The 23,232-nt window shown below is 44.6% G+C and overlaps 1 protein-coding gene across 1 annotated transcript in view; it reads left to right on the top strand.

Annotated features, from left to right (window-relative positions):
• Nucleotides 1-9,764, top strand: part of LOC144823638 (indolethylamine N-methyltransferase-like) — a 148,427-nt gene extending 138,663 nt beyond the window's left edge. The window contains exons 3-4 of the mRNA XM_078682323.1: nt 4,448-4,527; nt 8,435-9,764. Of these exons, the coding sequence (XP_078538449.1) occupies nt 4,448-4,523 (76 nt within the window). The 3' untranslated portion in view covers nt 4,524-4,527; nt 8,435-9,764. The remainder of the gene's footprint in view (nt 1-4,447; nt 4,528-8,434) is intronic.
• The last annotated feature ends 13,468 nt before the right edge of the window (nt 9,765-23,232 follow it).

Here is a 23,232-nt window from a genome sequence, read left to right on the forward strand (position 1 = left end):
ACAGATTGTGTTCCTCTTCAGTCGCCCCAAACACCAACATGTCATCCTGAAATACCACTGCTTTCTTCACAACTGCAAGAATCGTGCTCATCAACCGTTGAAATACGCTCGCTGCTGAGCATAGCCCAAACGGAAGCCTACAAAATTGAAACGTCCCCTCGCCAGTAATGAATGATGTAAAATTCCTAGAATGTGACTTTAAGGTGACCTGATGATATGCACTTCGCATATCTAGTTTTGACAAAAACTTTGCACCATTCAACATCAACACCAACTCATTAATGTTAGGCAGCGGAAATCTGTCCTTGATAACATTCTGATTTAGACTTCTTAAGTCCACACAGAATCTTAGTGAACCATCTGCCTTCTTGGTAATAACCACCGGGGACAACCAATCTGTAGCCTCAACCGGTTCTATCACTTTGTCATTTAATAACTGTTGGATAATTTCTTTCACTTTTTCCCTTGCCGCCATAGGAACTCTTCATGCCACATGTTTCACTGGAACAGAATTCTTTCTCAACTTTATTTCATGTTCATAACCCTTGAATTGACCCAATCTGTTCTCAAAAACATTTTTATACTGTTCCAAAATAGCATCCAAACTTGGATTATCAATAGCCAAAACTGGAAAATCCAATCTTGGATCAACTTTTTTACCCAGGTCAAATTGATGTGGCCAACCCAATATAGGAGGACCTTCCTCAGCCACATACAGTTTCCCTTGTGTGACTCTTCCTTTAAAACTAATAACAGCATCTATACATCCTAAGACACTTATATCATTTCCCTGATAAGATTTCAATGCCACATCCGTTATTGATAAGTTAGCTTCTGGCCACGTCTCCTTAAACAGAACTTGTGGAACAATAGTGTAGAGTGATCCCGTATCCACCATTAGTGATACTTCCTTTCCGTTGGTTTCAAAATCTGCTTTTGGACGCACTCTCCTGCGCTCATCTCCTTCCACTCCTGCAACCTCTTGTCCACCATCGACAACTATGACTCTATATGAACTTTGTGTTTCTTCCACGGCATTGACTTTGTTTCCTTGCTGCTTACACATTCTTGCCAGATGTCCTCTCTTCCCACACTTTAAGCAGTCTTTTCCTACTGCAAAGCACAATTTTGAGTCAGCTAGATGGTAGCTACTTCCGCATCTTGTGCATTGCTTTACAACACCTTTTGCAGGTACTTTGCTCCATTGTTTCTGAAAACGATTCTTTCCACTTGAAACAGTACCAGACTGATGTTTACCCTTTACAGCATTAACTGCATCACTGTCATCATCTAAGACTGCTACATCATCGTCTTTTACTTTATTTGAAGTAATTTTCATCTCCCTCATACATTTTTCTGACTCCTCCATGACCTTTGCAATGGCTATTGCGTCCTTTAGTGTTGGATTACTTGCGGCCCAGAGCCTTTCTTGAGTCTTTTTGAAAGCACATTGCACAATTAATTGGTCCCTTATCATCTCTTCTTGCATCTGTCCAAACTCACACTTCGCTGAAAGCTCCCTTAGCCTCACAACAAAATCATCAATTGATTCATTGGCACGTTGTGGCTGAGTGTAAAATTTGTGTCTCCTCATTACAACATTAACCTGCTTAGAAAATGTCTTTTGTAATCTCAACACCGCCTCTTTATACACATCCTCCATTGCTCCTCCTTGCGCATTTCCTTCTAGTGGCAAATATTTAAATATATGTTGACCTTCCTTTCCTAAAGACCCCAGCAGCAAGGCCTTCTTCCTTACTGGAGGAAATTTCGTGCCATCCAATGCTATTAAATAATTCTCAAAACTTTCTATCCACTCCTCCCATTCAATCGACGGCTAGCCTGGTGCCATCAAAAAGGGGGGTGGTACAGCAATTGCATTTGCTGACATCCATTGTTGACTTTCCTACTAATTTCCAGCACTTTAAATAACCAGTTTCCCTTTTCTGTTCCCTCAGGAACAAACAGATGCAGGTCCCCTTTGGACCAAAAAAAAAAAGCTTGGCAAAGAATGCCCACACACAGGGCAGTAAAAAGAATACAGAGAGCCACTGTGGAGACATAGGCAGCAGGTGAAGTGAACAGAGAAAAAATATAAAATAGCGGAAAAATATTACCAAGGAGTTGACCAGCCTGTGCTGAGTGGAGCGTCCACCCCCTAACTGCTATGAGAGTTACCGCAGACAGGAGGAGCAGCACTTTGCCCACACTGAACCATCCTCAGAGTGTCACTGCTGGCTGGAACAGGGTCTGGAGGAAGAAATCTGCCCTTTCATAGGGGGAGCCTGGAAGCGAAGGTCAGCAGCAGATGGCCAAGGCCCAAGGGACCGCAAAATCAATGGGGCCTGTGACCCAACAGTCACCCAGTTGCAATGACAGCAGACGGAAACAGAGAGGGAATAAAACGGAGGACAGCACAATCAGAGGAAACACATTAGAGGAAACCCAAAACCGAGACCACAACAAATACTCCTCCCTCCAACCGCCAGGTACAACTGAGACAGCAACTGTGTCCCTCAGAGGCTAGAGGCATCAAGATTTTGCAGCACTTGGCCCAGCGCCAGAAGTGCACACCGGAGAAAGACACAGTCACCAACAGAGCCATCATTGACAGCGTGGCGACAAATCCAAAAATACACAGATGACTCAATGTCATAAAAAAACACCCTTGAGGAGGAGTGTGAAGCAGAAGGAAAAAGAGAACATAACAATAGGCACAATCTGGCTCACAATGCCATCATTATGTGCTGAGAGAACCCGGGGAAACATGAAGCAAGAGCTGCCCAGAGATGGGACAAGTACTCACGGCTATTGGCAACATCCAGCCCAGAGCAGAGGAAGAGAGAGAGACCTCGAAAGCAGAGAAAGCACCGTGGTCGGACCTTAGACCTCTGCTCGAAGGGGAAGGCAGGAGCCCGCCGCAGCAGAAGACATGCATTCTGAAGTTCCATTCTGTCACCAAATGTAGAAACCGAAAAGATCTGTAGAACGCAAAATCATAACTCCGTCACAAACACCTGAGTAAAATAAAGAGAATGTATTTAACGTGCAGGGGAGCCTCAGATGGGTGTTGAGTGCCTGAATAGCAGAAGTAAAACACAAGCCTTTATAGACACACACCACAACATTTCATTATAATTTGTCTGTATTATAGTTTGTCTGTCTCAGAGGTCATGTCTAGGCCCCCATGTCCCGGTAGGTGGTGAAGAAACATTTTGTGCTCGGAAACTTATAGTACATTGTTACACAAGAATACGTTGGAAATCACCCTATGTGCACATGAAATGTTCCCTTTATCTGAAACCAAACAGTTACCTATTACATTTAAGCCCAAAGCAGTCACAACTGTCTACATTAGCTGATGTGGCTGAATACACTTTTGAGGTCTACGGGGCCTGTTGCTAATGCAAGCAGGCAGATATGTAATATCATGGAAATGTACTCTTTGTGCAAGCCTTGCAATGTGTCGCGTTACAGGCAGCTTACTAAAAGCAAAGTTCTAACTTATTTAAGAATGTCACATGATATCAAGCAATTATTATATTTGTATATAATTCCCATAATCATTGAATTATCACAATATCAAATTATACAAAATGGATGCTACCATTGTTATCTAAAGTTAGCTTCCACAAAGCAGTTTTGCGATTGCAAACAGTGCAATTTGCAGAAATCGGCCATTTGCAATCACAAAATGGCATTTTATTATGCATAAAGGTTTTTGGATTTGCAATTTATTTAATCGCAATATCTTGCGATTACCTAAATTGCAAATGCAAATAGGGAATCCCAATTTGTGATTTCTTAAAGCACATGCAAGAAGCCTTTCCTAAATGCGAACTGTGCAGAACATGGGGAGTAGGATTAGCATTATGGAGGTTGCCTTGGTGTTGTATTTTGTGATCCAACACCACAATATGTTTACGCACTACTGATTAAGTAGTTAGAAACTTTAATTATTATTGTAGGTGTACTCGTGGGGTGTTACGGGGCGATATCGGCTCTCTTTAAAGATGGCCGCTACGAATGTTTATAGTTCGCCGTGAGCCCTGTGTTGATGAGTGCTTACGTTACACTCAGGAACTATTTTCACTGTGAGTTGACATGCCACATGTAATTGGCAACAGTAATGCTCTATAATTTTTAAAAGCTTAAAAGTCAAATAGGTGACAATACTATTATCCCATAATTCTTGTATGCTGCAATATTTCGGCTGGATGTTCAATGTAACTTGATAGGGGTATTGATCAATACGGATTTTAGGATCTGCAGCAGTCAGGTATTTTAAATATATACTGTATCATTTACAAGGGCCACTTTATATGTTAGGGGCCATTATAAGTACTGTGTGCATCTCTATTGATAAAATCTTTGGTTGTATAGGTATAACTTTTTTAATGACTTACTTAGATATTTCAGTTTATTAAATGGTTTTACTTTTGTTTAGGCTTTACATTTCGCCTGAAAACACTAAAAGGGAAGAAATCGATTTTTTCTTGGAAGTCTCATCTACAAAAACATAAGCATGTGAGTACTGTGGGTTGGCATGTTTAATTATTTTTAAACTGTGGCCTCCACAACTGGGACTAGGATGGTCATGACATCATGTGATAGCCCTTGTTTGCAAACAGCACTTGTGATATGAAATTCTTTATGTGAAATGTACATAATGTTCCAATAGAAAGAATATCATTTAAATCGTGAAAATGTAATATGATTATAGTGAAATGAAATGAAATGAAATGTATATTTTTAGAGCGCGATTGCTGCCCTGAGGCGTCCAAGCGCTAGCGGCAAGTATGATTTGCTTAACAGAAGGAAGTCGCTGAGGAATTAATGAGGAGCATTAAAAAGGAAAGTCTTCAGCTGTTTCCGAAAGGAGGAGAGGTTAGGGTTGGACCTGAGTTGAAGGGGAAGTGAGTTCCATAGCTTGCTCTTGCCTTTTTTATTCCTGGGACTGTAGTCATAAACGCCTGGCTAGAACGAAGATTTCTACTAGGATGATACTGTGTTATTAGATCACGGACGATAGCCGGTCCTGTGTCCCAGAAGGCTTGGTGGGATATACACATAGCCTTAAAGGCAATTATTTGTCGTACAGGTAGCCAATGCAGACTGCTCAGTCCAGGTTTGGGTGACAGTCTGCGCGGCAGCTGGAGCAATGTGCGGGCCGCGCAGTTTTGCACTATCTGTAACTTACGCAGTGGGTATTCAGGGACACCGAGATAAAGGACATTGCTAAAGTCCAAACGGGACTGAATCAGACCCTGAATGGCCACCTGCTTTGCCTCTATAGGCAGAAGAGGCAGAACTTTCTTCAACATCCTAAGGAGACCAAAGCAGGTAGCCGAAAGTTTTGTAGCCTGGGATTAAAAGATAGAGCTTTGTCCAGCCAGACCCCAAGGCTCTTTATGTTGTCCTTGGGGGTTGGAGGGGTGCCTAGGCATAGGGGCTACAGGGAGTTGAAAAATGTGGGGTTCGTGGGACCCAGGAGCATCAGCTCCGTTTTGTCCCCATTAAGTTTGAGGGAGGACGAAGTCATCCATCCCTTTACCTCCTCCAGGCACTTCATCAGCCCCCCTGATGCTGATAGACCATCCTTCTGCGCCAAGGAGACCACTAGCTGAGTGTCATCCGCGTAAGAAATAATTTTAATACCAAACGGACGGACAACCTCAGCCAGCGGTCTCATGTAGATGTTAAAAAGTGCAGGGCTTAGGGAGGAGCCCTGCGGGACTCCACACCTCAGTGGCCTACTCGTGGATACCGTATCTCCATCAAAAATTTGGAAGGACCTGTTGCTCAGAAATGATTTGATCCATAGCCATGCTCCGCCTGCTATTCCGACACTCGAGAGACGGCTCAGCAAGGTGTCATGGCTGACCGTATCGAATGCCGCGCTTAGATCAAGGAGGATCACTGCCACTGATCCCCCTTGATCCAGGATGTTTCTGGTTTCCTGGGTGACTGCCAGCAGAGCGGTCTCCGTCCCATGTCTGGGTCGAAAGCCCGCCTGGGTGGCATCTAACAGCTGGTTATTCTCGAGAAAATCCACCAGATGGATATTGATGCGCCTCTCGAGAATTTTGCTCACCCAGGGGAGCAGGGAGATCGGATGATAGCTACTGAAGTCACCGGGGTCCAGATTGGATTTTTTTAGCAGATCACGGACCATGGCCCGCTTCCAAGCAGGAGGGACGGTACCGGAGGTGATGGAGGCATTCAGGAGGTTCATGATGGTGGGTAGAACGACCTGAGGTGCCAGCATCATAACTTCTGGGGGTGCTGGATCACATGGAGACCCAGATTTTACCTTGCGGGCTATAGAATCCAGAGATTCGGGGTCTAGCAATGGAAAATGATCCAGAGTTATCAGGGATTGAGATGGGGTATCCCCCAAGTTTGTCTTTCCCTGAGCTGTGGGTTCTGGTGCTATGGAGGGAAAAGATGAGTAGATTTGGTTGACTTTGTGATGGAAAAATTCTGCCAAGTCATTGCAGTGGGCTGCAGTTTTACCCGGGTGCATGTCAGGGGAGGGAAGTTTGGTGAGACTTTTTACTATTTGAAAGATTTCCTTTGGTTTAGACTTGGCTTGCATGATTTTATCCGAAAAGTAAGTAGACTGGGCAGATTTAACCTCAACCTTATAGGATTTAATTGCCTCTCTATATTGGGTTTTCTCATCCAGTGAGTAACCCATGCGCCACCGTCTTTCTAGTTTCCTGCAGTGGCGTTTCTTTTCCCTAAGGGCCTCCGAATACCAAGGGGTGGTTTTTTGAGAGCGTTTCGATGTGATTTTACACAGGGGATGGGTGGCCTCAAGTGATTGTACAATCCGTTCTTCATATTCCAGATTGGCCACACATGGGTCCCCATTATAAGAGTGCTGGTCAATCGCGAGTCTACTAGCCCAAGATTCAACTGGTAATCGTGCCCAAATTCTAGCATTCCTTACGGTGGAGCTAGGGAGGAATGACTTATGTGTAGTCCAGGTGAGAGGCACAAGTAGGTGGTCAGTCCAGGGGAGGGAAATTGGTAACCCAACCACAAGCTCTGTGCAGTTACTAAACACTGGGTCCAGTAAGTGACCCTTAATGTGGGTGGGTGCCTCGAATCGTTGGGCTAACAAATCATCTGCAAGCGCCATGGCAGTATGATCCCATGCTCTCCACACCACCGGAGTCAAGCTATCCAGGCTGACGATGGCTGATAGCCAGAAACCGGTCCTTGGATGCTTGATTCCGGTCCAGGAAAGACATGGCTTGGCAGTTCGGGCTGGACTGTTCCCATGAGGCACAGGGTCAAGGCTGATTTGCATATGGCCATGTCTGAACTGGGGTGGTGTGGAGTGCAAAAAAAACGATGGATTTAGGCCCAGATCTCTGTACTGGGGTGAATGTATGACATTGTTCTGCATTCTGTCCATCAATTGTTGTTTTTGCAGTATGATCCAGGGTGGCATCAAAGTGGAAACTAAGGTCCCCTAACAGTGTATAATTCGAGGTAGTTGTAACTCGTTCGGCTACAATGGATGGAAAGTGCTTGTGAAACAGTTTAGAGGGCCCCGGGGGGCGGTATACAACGGTGCCTGAAAAACTGTTGTTAGGGGACAATTCCAGGCTAAATAGTACCACTTTATGATCATGATGTATATGCCAGATTGTATTGGTTAAAAAACAAAGTATATTGGAGTGACATTCTTAAAATACCCATATGTTTTGGTTATAGTATTGGAAATGTTCAGTATAGAAGCAAATGCCCTTTGTTGTGAACAGTGCTTGCATTAAACCTTGAGAGATTAAATAAAGATATGTATTATCAGTAATTTTTCGAATAAGGTCGGCTGATATATTGCGAGATCAACTCAGTATTGTCTTAATTTACGATTGTAAACCCTGGTGTGTATTTAAAAGAAATTGATGGAGGATGTTAGATGCACAAAGATCTTAGCCTATATAATAATGGAGATCATTACTCCTATAGATTGATTAACAGTTATCGACATGGAAGGGATTAGAACCATGAATGTTACGAAATTAAATCAGGTATAAAACCCCGTTTTACTTACATCATTTTGGGCAATGTTAATGGAGTTGAAATACTCAAGGGAACAATAATTTCTGACAGTAAATAATATCGACATTAAATGTTATGTTTTACTTGTAAAAAGATTTGGGTGCAATATGTGATTATGTATACATTTTAACGACTTTTTAAGCAAATTGCTTCTAACAAATGTTTGAGTAGGTCTACATTATTATGAATGGTCTATGAAAATGTTTTCCCAAGTATCCTAAACAGAAGAAAAACTGTCATGGGAGTAAAATATTTGCTAAATCTGTTTTTTTCCTTGTATATAGATAACATGCATCTCATGTTTGTATATATTTGTAAATAGTACTTTATGCATGTTTGTTTTTTGTATCTCTTATAGTCCTGAAGAAGTCCGGTAACGGAAGAAACGCGTTGGCTATCTGCTTTTTAAATAAAAAAATCGAATGAAGAATTGAACTGAATCGAAGAGCCTCCGTTTACTGTTTCTTGGGAAAAGTGATGACAATGAAATATTGTGTATCTAATGAGATCTCGATTTGGAAGATTCAAATAATGTATTACATTTTTGAAGGGTGCAGACCACATCTTGTGAACTGTGTATTTATGAAACGCTAATTAACATCAATTTGAAGTTTATGTTAATCATGTGCATACTTTGAAAAATGCACAAAACTGCATTTTTCAAAGTGAAGTGGTGCACACATGCCCCTAAGGCATGTAAGTGCCTTACATGTGCAATTGTTTTGTTAGGGACACCTCAGGGGGGCCTTAGGACCGAGGGCACCCTTGCCACTGCATTATCTGATTTGAGATTACCAATTAGGTATTCAAAATTTAGGCAATGTAAGACCATTCTCACCTATGGGCTTTGAGGCCATTAGTAAAGAATGGAGTTGCAAATGCAAATAGTGATTCTCTAATTGCGTTTGCTATTATTAAGGAATCGCACTTAGAGAATCACTATTTGCTTTCTGTTTTGTTGTATTTCATTTTGCGATTACCAAATAATCTTAAAAATCGCTATCTGGAAATCGGAAAATGAAACTTTGATGCATGTGCCTCAGGTTTCTATCGACCAAAAACCATTTGTAGTCATATTGTGAACTATATATTAGAACTGTGTACACATTTCTTTACTGATGGTATTAGGAAGATCTCACATCTACCTGCATGCAACCAATAAAAGTGTTTATTATACCCTGACATATTCAAATTGGCATTACCATTTTTGAGCATCATTCTTTTTGTTACCAAGTCTCAATTAAACTACTCTTCTGATCACAATAGCCTTGACAGCGTCCAGAGGATGAGACATGAGTCAGCTGTTTTATCAAACTTACGTGCTCGACAAGCACGGTTTACTGAATTGTATATTGATTAGAAGTATTCCTAAACATAACCCAAAAGTTTATGTTTACTTCAAGGACCATTTCTTTGATGGGCAAACACATTCCATTTGCTATCATTGTACTAGTAATAGTAGGTTAGCTTTAGTAGGTTACTGTATCATAATTTAAAATGGCAAATAACCTGATGTGCCTGACATTACATTAATCTGACCATGCCAGTTTGCCCTGAAAACACTTCATTGGCTCCTTATTAAAACCAGAATTGAATCCAATCAATGCACCTCATCCATATGGACTTCTGAAATAAAGGCAAAAAGTATTTACAAATGCTAATAAACTTGAAACCTTCATTCAGCATTATCACACCTCATGTCAACTTGATTCTTCATATATTACCACATATAGGGTCTCTAAAGCAGCATTACATCCTGCTAAAAACGTACTTCTCCCAATAGGACAGACTTCCACACTATTTGTACGTTTGATAGTTTGTGAAAGAGCATTTAACTGTTAGGTCGAGAACCCTCACTCACCCGAAGGTGACATGCTTCATCATGGCGTTCCCTCCTCACACAAGTACCGCCCGCAAGGTACCTTGTGTGGGCTACAACTCCTGAATATCACCAGGAGGAGAGGCAGTGTTTTCATGAGCAGAATGGTAATGATGATGAGTAAGGGGTAGAGTGCAAGACAGAAAACTACAGTGTCATTGAAACTATCTCCAGCTGGGAAAAAAAACTATTTTATTCTGGTGGCCCCATCGGACCGACCTCTCACTCATCATCATACATACAAGTAGTGTGAAAAACCTGGGGTCTCATTTATGAGAAACAACATTTGGGGGTGTTTAAAAGCAAGGCACGCAGCGCATTAGGGGTCAGTCTTACTACGGTCAGGTCAATGAGACGATCGCTTTGAAGCAGGTATGTGACTAGGGAAAGTGTGGATAGCCACAGAGGGAGGGAATGATTTACGGGGCTTTAGCTGTTGTGTAAATCATGTTGCGCCGAACTTTACACCTAGGCACGGTAACTAGCAGGAAAAGATTGAAAAGCATAAAATAGTAAGAATGAATAAACGACACCAACTGTGTGTATCTGGGAGATGAAATGAAAACGGCAGGATGCACGGGTTTTGTTAAACACGGTGGTTTCAGTTGTGTGGTGATTCACCCTAATAACAGAGCAGCACGAATGTTTGAAGATTAGCAAAGTAATTAAGGGGAAGAGGGAAGAGATGGAAAGTTATATTATGAGAACACTTTAGCTCACAGGCGACCACGTTATAGCATGTAATGATTATAAGAATACACTAGGAAATTGATATATTGATAAACTTATATTTTTAGTAAGGTTATATAACGCCCATGATTTATATGTTTGTTGCTTTTTACAAAGTTAACCATGATAACGTGATAAATGTTTAGTCTATGCAGTAGTGCATTGTATGTTAATAAGTGTTCAATTAATTTCACAGTTACCCCTGACGAAAGGCCCGTGGAGGCCTGAAATGCATTGGGTTTTTAATAAACTGCTTATGATGAAACACGCCTCCAGTACGTATTTTTGAATGAAGAGGCTCGGATGGCCCATCAAGGATATGAGAAATCTAAGTAAATTGGCATTTCCTTGCCCGTGGATGAATCTTGATAACTGTTGGTTTAAGCAATGAAATAATGAAATACAAAGGATTTAAGTGGAAGATAAAAAGTTAAATGGATGCATTCAGCACTAGCAACAGTGCCATGGTTTGGGGCACCGACTCAGTGCCCCTTCATAGTGATTTAAGGTCTCATTTATGAAGTCGTGCGTCACTTTTACGCCGCCGGTGCGTCACTTTTTGTGACGCACCAGTGGCGTAAAAAATGCGCCTTGTTGCGCCATATTTACAAAGTGACGCATCTAGGTAGATGCGTCACTTTGTATACCCCTGCGCCACATTATACCTGCGCCAGGTATAATGTATGCAAGGGGGGCATATTGACGCAAGGAAGGGTCGTAGAAGTGACGTAGTGAAATCTATGTGATTTCACTGCGTCACTTTTAGGACGCCGTTGCGTCAAAATCTTGCGCCACCTGTAAGACTGACGCAGGCCCTTTCATATGGGGCTTGCCCCATGTGAAAGGACGCATTGCTGGAGTCGCGTCACTTTTGTGACACACTCCAGCAATGCGTCACTTTTGCACTTACAGATACGTCAGAAATACTGACGTATCTGTAACTCCTTGCGACATGATGCGTCATATTATAAATATGACGCATCACTCATGTCGCAAGGAGGGCGCACTGAGAAGTGACGCATCGCAGCTTTCACGCAGCGATGCGTCACTTCTCATAAATGAGGCCCCAGGTTCTTCAATCATCGAAAATAGAGTGTGATCACCACGAGTGCTTCAAGGACCATCTCAGAACCGTTTAAGAAAGTTTACCTTGCAATAATTCAATCAAAGGCAAGAAAGATTGCTGGAAGTTGACACGGTCCATGCCGAGATGAGTTTAACTGCATTCCAATAATTCCTAATCTATAGTCCTGTTAATGATGGTGCACTTAATTAGTCATAATAAGACAAAATAATTTTGGGAGTTTTATTTAGCGCAAACTTGTCTCGAAGATATCAGTTTCAGAGTGCTTTACATGAGCACCAGTTGAGTTACAGACAGACACATTCAGGGGCTCATTTACCAGCCCCTTGCACCATCTCAGCATCACTTTTTTAGACGCAGTGGTGGCGCAATCAGTGCGCCTTGCTAATACCTATTTACAAACTGACACATTGGGCCCTGTGTCGGATTATACCTGTGCCAGATATAATGAATGCAGGGTAAGCAAATTTGCACAAAAACCATGTAGAAGTGGCGCAGTGAAATGTACACCATTTCACTGCGTCACTCTAAGAATTTACTGCATCATAATCCTTATGCCTGCTCAGACCAGGCGTAAGGATTGACTCAGGGCCTTTAACATGGGGCCCGCCCATGTGCTCTGAGACATTGCTGGAGTTGTGCCAGTTTTACGACCAACTCCTGCAATTTGTCACTTTTGCGCCAAACTATGTGTCAGAATTTCTGACACATCTGTTAATCCTTGCACCATGAAGCCCTGTATTATAAATAAAGAGCATCCTTGCCAATGTGACAGTTTTTTGCAAATGAGGTCCCCATTCAGTCATGGGGAGATTAAGTGAAGTGCCCAGAATCACAGGATGCTGAGCGTCCCTGCCGAGATCCGAACCTGGTTTCCCAGCTTTGAGGTCAACTGATTTAGGCATTAGGCCACATCCCACAACACTGGTGTTTTAATTGAACATCTAAATAAATAAAAATGGTTTTCTTTTATCACAAGCCTAAGTATGTTTCCCCATTTTGAAGACGTTAATCAGGTTTGAATTAATAGAAAACAGATACAGGAGTGCCTCATTGCAATTGGCTTTGCTAATAAATGCTCAAACTGTATGGTCTATAAAATGATGAAGATGTGCCTGCTTCCACTTTGGCAACCAGCATGAGTTGATACAATCATATTTCATTGTTGTAGGAAGCTGCTGGGTGGCAAAAGTTTGGATGAGGGGACAACCAGATGAAGTCGTCCATGGACGATCACACCTAACCCTGTTTTTTTAGTGAACTGACATCCAGAAAGAATTTTGACATTTGATATTAGTTTTCTGTACTCCTACTAAGACAATGCTATCTTTTAGAAAAGTATGTCCCTTTCCATTCTTGAAAAACATACTATAGTCATTATAAGGACATTGCCTGCCCCAAGAGTGTTCGACTAACTGCTAAAGATTTTATCAATGTATCTGATATGGGTTGTATGATTCTACAATCATTGCCTTTACTGCACATGCCTTTATCATGGATCTCTACCATGCACAACTTTACCATGGATATGCCTTTACCACATATATACCTTTACCATGCATGCCTTTACCACACAAGGTAAGTATAGTAATGTGAATTATTATAACTCACCCACCTCTATACACAGTGTATTCAACTCAGTAGCCATTCTATATTAACTGTAATTTGTGTCTTCTCCTTGCACATCTTATACCCTTTTACATTATATCACTTATGTCATCTAAAATATTAGTATTTACAATAATAGCTATGACATTGCAAATCACATCTTTTGTGAGAATACAGTGCATGGTAAAGTGGCAAGCTATAGTTAATGTAGTGTGGCTACAAAGTGTAGTGTAGGGAGAAAGAGTGGTGTGCAGTGTTGTATAGTTGCACAGAGTGTAGTATAGTTTTGCAGAGTGGAGTTGATAGAGTGAGGTAGAGTGGAGTGGTGTCGAGTGGAGTGTAGTACAAGGCCTTTGAGTAGGCTATAGTGTTGTGCAGCAGTGAATGGTCGTGCAGTGGAGTAGAGTAGAGTGGGCTCCGGCGGAGTAGCCTAGTATATAGTGGAGTAGAGTGCCATGGAGTGGAGCAGAGTGGCTTAGGATACAGTGGTACAGTGGAGTGGTCCGTGTTACAGTGGAGTGGTCTGCCATGCTGTAGAGTGTCGGAAGTGTTGTTTAGTGGAGTTAAGTAGAGTAAGTGTTGTTCAGTGGAGTAGAGTAGGATATGGTAGTGTAGAGTGGGATAAACTGTTATAGAGTTGAGAGGCATACAGTAGCAGACAGTGGAGTGGTGTACAATGCAGTAGTGGAGTAGAATGGATTAGTTTATTAGGGTAGAGTATTTTAACTCAGGTGGAGTGGTGTAGAGGAAGATGTGTAGAGTGTCATACTGTGTCGCAAAGTGGTACAGAATAGAATGCTGTAAACCTGCATTGACAGAGGTACATTGTTTTACAGTTTAGTGCTATAGAGTTGAGTATAGTGTGGTAGAGTGGAGGAGCATAGGCTCTTATTGTGTGGAGTAAGGTGTTGTTGAGCAAAGTACAGTGGAGAGGTCTGGAGTGGAATGGGGTAGAGGAGAGAGGCATAGAATGGAGCAGCGTGTGGGGGAGTGTCATAGAGTGGAATTACATACAATGAAATAGCGTAAGATTGAGTGCCATGGATTGGCTTGACATATAGTGGAATAGTACAGAATTGAGTGGGTAAAGTGGAGCTATGTGCAATAGGATAGCATAGAGTAAAGTGTTGAAGAGTGGAGTGGCCTACAGTGGAGTGGCATTGACTGGAGTTGTGTAGAGTGAAATACCATATTTTAGAGGAGTGTTGTAGAATGTAGTAGCTTAGAGTGGAGTGTGGAAGAGTGGAGTGGTATAAAATGGAACAGCTTACAGTGGAGTGCCGTACACAGGAGTGGCGTAGATTGGAGTGCCATTCAGTGGAGTTGTGTAGAGTGGAGTGGCATACAGTGGAATAGTGTGCACTAGAGTGGTGTATACGGAAATAGCGTACAGAGGAGTGGTGTAAACTCGAGTGGCGTACAATGGAGTGGTGTACAATGGAGTGGCTTAGTTTTGAATAGCATACAGTGGAGAAACATAATGTTGAGTAGTGTAAAGTGGAGTGGGGTATAGTGGAGTAGCATACAGGGAAATAGCATAAAGTGGAGTAGCGTACAGTGGCGTGGGGTAGAATGTAGTGGCATAGAGTTGAATAATATATGGGCCAATTCACAGAGCTAATCAGAGATAAAATCCTAAACCTACTACTTTTGACATTCACAGAAGACATTTAGTAGTAGTAAAGTTAGGACTTTTAACTTTACTAATTCTAAACTGAGACAAAATCCTAACTTTATGACTTTCGGTATTCACAAAAGGCATTTAGCAGTAGTCATGCTAGAAGTCCTAACTTTACTACTACTAAATGCCGTCTGTGAATGCCAAAAGTAGTACGTTTAGGATTTTATCTCAGTTTAGTAGTAGTAAAATTAGGAGTCCTAACTTTACTACTACTAAATTTCTTTTTTGAATCCTATAAGTTGTAAGTTCAGGATTTCATTTCAGATTAGTTCTGTGAATCGGACCCGTAGAGTTTAGTGATGCAGAGTGGAGTTGTGTTTGGTGGAATAGCATCTAGTGCAGCAGCATAGCGTGCAGTAGGGTACAATAGAGTGACGTACGTTGGAGGGTTGTATGATGGAACCACCCACGTTTTTATATCGCATGACTTACCAACGCAGTCTTAACCACGACTACGTTTTTACCATGCATGTCTTTACCACGCATGTCTTTACTATGAAATTCATTTTAAAGGCATCTTTGTTGTAAAGATCACACCCCAGCCCCGCACAGAGCTCTAAAACCCAGCCCTGCAATACATCAGCCCTAAAAACTACCCTGACCCCCACAACCTGAGCCATAAAAGTCAGCCTCATCCCTAAAAACTACCCCCAGCCCTGAGGCCTAAAACCGACCCCCAGCTCTAGTAACTGGCCCTTCTTTTCTGCCCTGAACCCTAAAACTAGCTCCCAGGTCTAAATACTACCCCAACTCCCTGCCCTGTGCCCTAAAACCTGGCCCCAGCCATACTTTCCAAACTGCATCCCGATCCTTTCTGTCCCAATCCTTCCTGTTCCTCCATGCAATCTCCCTGTCCATCTGCTCTACATCTAGAGCACTGGCTGCCTTTACCACCATGGTAAAGGCAAATGTGATAACGAAACGCATGCTTCAGCCTGTGCTGTAAAGACCATTTCCCACAGTGGAATGGCGCACATTGGAATAAGATGCAATGAAGTTCTGTTGAGTGGAGTGAAGCAGCATAGAGTGGAGTGTGGTAGAGTTTAATAGCATACAGCTGAGTAGCATACACTGTTGTGGTATACTGTGGAATAGCATATAGTGAATTGCATAGAGTGGATTGGCATAGAGGGGTATAGCATATAGTGTAGTGGCTTAGAGTGGAGCAGCATAGAGTGGGATAGCGTATAGTGGAGTGTTATAGAGTGGAGGGGTGTAGAGTGGAGTGACATAGAGTGGAATAGCGCAGAGTGAAGTGACAAGAGCAGATGTGAATACAGTGGAATGGCACAGAGTGAAGAAGTGTACAGTGGCGTAGCTTACAGTGAAGGGGCATAGAGTGGAGTGATGTATTGTAGACTGGCATATAGTGGAGTGGCATAAAGTGTAGTAGAAGAAAGTGTAGCAGCATACAGTGGAGTTGAAGCACAGGATAATAGTGGTATTGGGCATGGGAAGGCGCCGCTGGAAACATTCACTAACTTATCCTGATATGAAATAGTATTATACGGTGCTACAAGGAGGAGAGAACCACCCACCTCTCCTAAAACTGGGGCCTAAGCTGCAACACGCATATTTATGAAATTCCCTAGCACACGTGAATTTCAAGTTATTAACAATGTAACAAAAGTAACAAAGTAAATCCTGAAGAACGTGTGTCCACAACACAAAGCAAGTTTCTTAGATTCTTTAATTCTTTTGATGATTCTTATTATTGTGTCAATCATATGACTGGTCAAAAACCCAAAGCCAACACGTGTTTCATCTCATACATGGGGAGTTAACCCGCAACTTTTTCAAAGCTATTACTTTTCTGTGGTAAACTTCAATTTGTGGTGATACTTCCAAACCACAAAGGGTGTCTGTCTTAAGCGGCGTCCTTATATAAGGTAACTGTACATCCAGGGATCCTGATGTGTCCCGGTAACAAAGACTAATGCTGCAATTTATCTCCCTGGACGCCGCCACTCGTCTAATACTAAGTACAGTAACACTGGAGTTGCATACAGTGCAATAGTGTAGAGTGGATTAGTGTATAGTGAACTAGTGGACAACGGAATTGCATAGACTGGAGTGGCATTCAATGGAGCAGCGTACAGTGTAATAGTGTACTGCAGAGTTGTGCACAGTGCAGTCGCATACAGCGGCGTGTTGTAGAGTGGACTGGCATACAGTGGAATAGCAAGCATGCAATGGACTGGCATAGACTGGAGTGACGTGGAGTGTTGTAGAGTGGAGGCATGTAGAGTGAAGTGGTATAGATTGGAATGGTGTACAATGGAGTGGTGAAGACTGCAGTGGTGTGGAGTGGCATAGAGTGGAGTGGCGTAGAGTGGAGTGCCATGGAGGGGAATAGCGTAGGGTGGAGTTGCATACAGGGGAGTGGCACACAGCAAGAGACTGGAATGGCACAGAGTGAAATGGCATAGTGCGGAGTGGCATACAGTGGAGTGGAATACAGCAGTAGACTGGAGTGTTGTAGAGTGCAATTGCATACAATGGAGTGGCATAGAATGAAATACCGTACATTGGAGTGGTGTAGAGTCGAGGGGTGTAGAGTGAAGTGCCATACACTGGAGTGTCATAGAGTGGAGTAGCGTGGAGTGTACAGCACAGAGTAGAGTGACATGGAATGGCATTGAATGGGGTAGTAAACAGAATACTCAGGATTGTTGGAGAGTAGAATGGTGTATAATGTAGTGGCGTGCAGTGGTATACAGTGGAGTGAAATACAGGGGATGTACAGTGTATAGTGGAATAGCGTACAGTGGAGTAGTGTACAATGGAGTGAAATACAGTGGAATGGCATTGAGTGGAATAGAGTAGAGGGCAGTTTTGTTGAGGGGAAGTGCATACAGTGTAACAGCATATAGTAGAATTGAAAAGAGTAGAGGGGCGTAGACTGCAGTCGGGTGGAAATAAGGGGCTTAGAATGTAAAAGCATACAGTGGGGTATTGTAGTGCGGAGTGGCGTTGAGTGGAGTGGTGAACAGTTGATTAGTTTACAGTAGAGTGGTGTATAGTGGAGTGGAGTGCAGTGAAGTGACTTGGGGTGGCATAAAGTGTAAAAGCTTAGATTGCTGTGTCATAGAATGGAATATAGTGGAGTGGCTTAGTGTGCAGAGTGGTACTTGAAATAGACGTAGCTTGAAAGTTTGTGAATGTATTTAGATGTAATGAGGCAGGAATATAGATTATAAATTGCAAATGGTAATTTCCACTAATATGTGTAAAAAGTGTTAAAGTTCTAAGAGTTACAGTACTTAGTTATATAGTGTGCTGTGGTATACAGCAGTAAGTTCGCTGTAAACCGTGGTACATGGCAATGAAAAGGCAGTATCTGATCGGCTAATGCATGTATTTGCATAATATAAAAGGCAAAGCAAAACCAAAAGGGATGATGGACGGAAGGTTCAACCTTGCAAGCACTCAACCCCAGTCAAATGATCTGGGTTTAATCCATCATCATTCTTTAGCTCACTCCGCCACCCCAGTTCAAACATGGCCATATGCATATCAGTCTGACCCTGTACCTCATGGGAACAATCCAGCCCGAACTGCCAAGCCAGCTCCGGGACCAGAAACAAGCATCCTGAGAATGATTTCAGGGTCTCATCAGCCATGCTTGCATGAATCTATTGGAACAGTGATCCCAGGACCCAGAGCTGGGCGTACCTGGTGCACTTAGGGCAAGAAAGCAAAAGACACGCAAATGATGGACAGAATGCAGAACTGTTGGTCCTGGCCCTTTTTGTCAGGTTCACCCCGGAACTTTTTGCTTTTGCCTAGCCTGTTTCTGTAACCTAGTGTTGGTGATTTTAGGCCTCTGCGCACTTTTTCACTGTGGTGCAGTGTAAAGTGCATGAGCTCTCTGTGCATGTGTGGTGAGTGGCCTGCCCTCCCATAGGAATGCATGGAGAATATGTGTGACCATGGTAGTTCCTGATGTGTGGGGAGTGCAGGGTCGAGTTTGGTATGTGCGAACTCGTGTGATTGAATGCTGCGTAATGATGTATGCGGCATGAGTGTGTCTAGTGTGGGAGTGCCACTTCTAGACATGGGTGTGCGTGTGTAGTGAGTCTGCTGGCACGTGATTGGCTGGAGCCTGGCTCCAGGAAGTCTGGATGGGTCTGCCCAGTGGTGAGTGTTGAGATTAGCATGCTGACGTGAGGGCAGGGGTGCACCTGGGTCCTGAATAGGGCTGGGCTTTCCCCACACAATGCTGGCTCCGCCCCCTGTGGTGCGACTGATGACCCTAGCCTGCCTGGTGAATGGAAAGGGTGGCTGGGGAAAACAAAGTACTCCAAAACCAGCTGCGACTGGTTTCTCCCCCACCCTGCACCCTGAGACAAAGGGATTTGCTGTATAAAAAGGGGCTGTGTCGACTTACAAAATGTTCTTGTTTCTGACTTGAATCCTGCCAGGGGCTTGCTGCTGCTTGGGCCCAAGGGAAGGCTTGCCTCCCTGAGCCCTGCCCAGCCCCTGGACACCTGATGGACTTTCCTTTTCTGGGAGCTGCTGTGCTCCACCTGATGTCCTGGACTCCTGAAAGGACTTTTGCTGACCTTTGTGCTGGACTGGTGTTTTCCTAGCGCCTGGGAGCGCTTCATGGTTTCCCTAGCGCCTGGGAGCGTTTTTAATTGTCCTACAGCGCTTGGGAGCGCTGTATTCCCCTCTAGGCCCCTGGAAGCGCTTTATTTGCGATTATAGCGCCGGGTAGCGCTGCGCTTTTATCCCGCTTTGGCGGCTGCCCGTGCCGCGTGTTGCCGTGTGCCTGCCCCCTTTGTTTGGCCCCTGACGGGTGCCCACCCCGCCAGGGGCATTACCGGGATTGTATACTCCGTTAGTTAATCGGGAGCCAAGTCCGAGATCGTCCCTGCCGCCGCCAGGCCCGCAGCAGGAAGTCAGGCAGGCCGGGGGCAGGACCAAGGGACTACAGGAAGTAACCGTGCTTCCCCCGGGGCTCCCAGGAGGAGGGAGAGCCCCGGAGTGCAGGAGCAGAGAGGCAGATGCCAGCGAGGCTCCCGGCTGGAAGGGAGAGCTCCGCCCGCTGCAACGAGTCCCGCAGCAAGAGCCAGCCGTCAGCAGGAGGAGCGAGAGCCCTCCAGCCCCCCAGCCGCCGCGAGAGGAAGCAGAAGACCGGAGAGAGCACAGAGGAGCAGCCGGTGAGTGGGGCCGGGGGTCTGTTCCCGAAGAGGAGGGCGTCGGGGCACATTGCCGGTGCCTGCCCCTCCCCTCTAACGTGTGGGGACATTTGGTAGTTCGAGCCTGATAGGCTCCACCGATGTTTGGCCCCGCCAGTGTTTTCAAGCCTGAGAGAGGCTCATGGGGGCATATCTTTGGTTTCGAGTCCCCCAGAGAGGGACTCCGACAGGCCGCCTTCTTGTTTGGCCCACGAGGGCCCAGAGGGCATTTTTGTTGGTTTCCGAGCCCTGAGGGGCTCCGTGGCATTTCTTTGAGCCCCGAGGCTCTGAAGGGCATTTCAACCTTTAGAGTCCCCCGAGCGGGACTCCAACGACGCCGCATATTTGTGCTTGAGCCTAGAGAGGCTCAGGGGGCCATTTTGTTTGTTTAAAGCCCAGAGAGGCTATTGAGTGCCTCATTCATTTCTACGAGCCCAGAGAGGCTCAGGGGCAGTCATTTGGTCAGAGCCTGCGAGGCTCCAACGTGTTGGCCCCATCATTGTTGTCACAGCTGCCCAGCACTTCGTGGGCAGATGCTACGTTTAGGCCCCTGACTTTGGGACACAGGGTGACCTAGCCCCAACAAGGCCAGTTGGCCTAGGGACTGCCACAGGTGGTGGCTTGTGAGTTTTGCGCAATTGTGTTCTTTTTCTGCACCTCTGAATGTGTTGTTTATGCGTTATGTGCCTTGTTCCTACACCTCTGAATGTGTTGTTTATACATCATGTGTTTTTCTTCCCTGCACCTCTGAATGTGTTTTGATGCATCATGTTCCTTGTTCTTACACCGCTGAATGTATGTTTATGCATCATGTGGTTTCCTTCCCTACACCTCTGAATGTTGTGATGCATTATGTGTACTATGCTCATGCTTATACCCCTACAGGCATTGTGATACTTAGGTGGTTGTTTTTCTCCTAGTACAGGTGTTGATAGTGAGGTCCTGGTTCCCTGCGCAATATTCTCCTTAGGTGGTTAGGGTTGCGTAGGAGGTACTTACCTGTTACCAGTAGTTACTGGTTGTGTGCTAAAGTGATTATTATTCTATGATCTACAAAGTGCTATTTCTAGCAAGTATTTCTAGTTCTAAAAGCGTTGATTCTGACAGTGGCCCATGTGGCCCTGTCCCGTAAATAATCCCTTGTGAATATTGCCCGTGCCAGTTGGCACAATGTACTTGTGTGATTACTGTCTGATGTGTTTTGACAATACAAAAGTTATTTTTATATAACCTTGTGTGGAGTTCCTTTTGTGGTGTGCCTAAGATGTTGTTGCTGTTGGGTGCGTGCGCAAATGCTTTACACATTGCCTCTGGGATAAGCCTGTCTGCTCGTGCCATGCTACCAAGGGGGTGAGCAGGGGTTATCTTGGAGTGTGACTCCCTTGTCCTGACTAGAATGGTGGTTTCTGCCTGGCTTTGGCGTCAGCCTTAGCCAACCAGAAATCCCAGTTCTAACATTGTTGGACAGCGGTGAGGATTTGAACTGGTATTTGCACTTGACCTACGGTAATTTTGTGTACACCACTAGCCTAGTTTAGCGCAGACCACGTCGCAGCCACACACTGCGCCTACATTTTTTTAATCCTATTTTTGGAAAGCCTAGGAAGCATCATGTCTCAGAAGGAAGTAGGTGAAGAGGTGGAAGTGGAATTTGAGATTCAGGATTTGCTCACATACAAGAAGGAACTCTTGAAACAATTCTGCAAAAAGCTTGGATGTCCCATGAGGGGCAGCGCAAACAAAGAAGAGCTACAGAAAGCTCTAAGGGCCTGGTGGGTGGTCAAACGAGTTGCGCCAGAGGATGCTACTGGAGAGGGGGATGCACAGGAGAATGGGTTTTTATCCCAGGATTTACCCGTGAATAGGCCAGCTTCTAGGTCTGGCAGCACCCATTCCAGTAGGGGTCTTTCTCCAGAGGAGCTGGAGGAGAAATGGCTTGCTCGGGAGGGTGGTTATCCCCTGAGTGTAGTGTGTGTGTCTGGATTCCCCAGTATGGTAGGATCCAGTGGTTGCAGCTAAAATGTGTCCAGTGCGTGAAGTCCCATTCCCAGTTCCCAGAGTATGGTGCCTGGTGCTCAGTAAGAGGGGTACAGGTTGAGAGTCAGGGGTAGTGAGGAACTGTCTCACCAGTCTGGAGGGGGAGTGTGTGGATGAGTGGTGTGTTGAACTGGAGGAGTTGGTGTGATTTTTTTTGGTGTTAAAAGGAGCTTGCACATGAGGTGTACCTCTGGTGGTGTGCAGGAGGTCCTGCAGAGGCACTGGATGAGAAGGTGGACGTCTGGCGGTGTGCTAGATGTCTTGCAGAGGCATTAGGGAGTGATTCTAAAAGTAGTGGCTTGTGTATCTGATGATCCTGTGTATGGGGAAGAGGTTCATGTGTAGCCCAGCCACGTCCCAGTAGGATGGTAGGGGTGTAGGGGCTCACGTCCTGTCTCAGTGGAGGCGGAGTGAGTGTGGGACGGTGTATCCCACGTTGGCCCGAAACCCTGTCTCAGGGCCTGGAGGGTTCCTTAAGGGAGCGCCAGGTCAGGGGCCTAGGCTGTACTTACAGGTCATTTGAGGAGAATCTTCCTGTGTCTAGAGGACGGGGAGTGTCTGTAACCAGAACTCCGGCGGTCCTGGTGTTGAGGAGTACCGCTCCTTAGTGGAGGGTGCAGAAGTCCTGGTTCGCTGGGCATTTGACCGTCTAGAGTGCTTGACCATTTGTGGGGCCTCTGGAGGTCGTTCCCTGAGGAGGGGGGAGGCCAGGTTCAGGTTCAGCCTGACCTGGAGGGAAGGGCATCTGTAATCATTGTCCTGACCGGTTTTGGCTTCCAGGGGTACCGCTCCAAGGTGGGAGGGTGCAGAACTCTGGAAGGGGGTTTCGTAGGGACGGTGTCCTTACCTCTGACCCTGGTGCAACCTGAGGGTTTAGATCCTAGGTTGGGAGATTAGGAAACTTCAAGGTCAAGAAGGAATCTCTGCCAAAGTAGATCAGCTGAAGAGACTGAGG

Source organism: Lissotriton helveticus, chromosome 3_1 (genome assembly GCF_964261635.1).
Source record: "Lissotriton helveticus chromosome 3_1, aLisHel1.1, whole genome shotgun sequence".
Classification (NCBI taxonomy): Eukaryota; Metazoa; Chordata; class Amphibia; order Caudata; family Salamandridae; genus Lissotriton; species Lissotriton helveticus.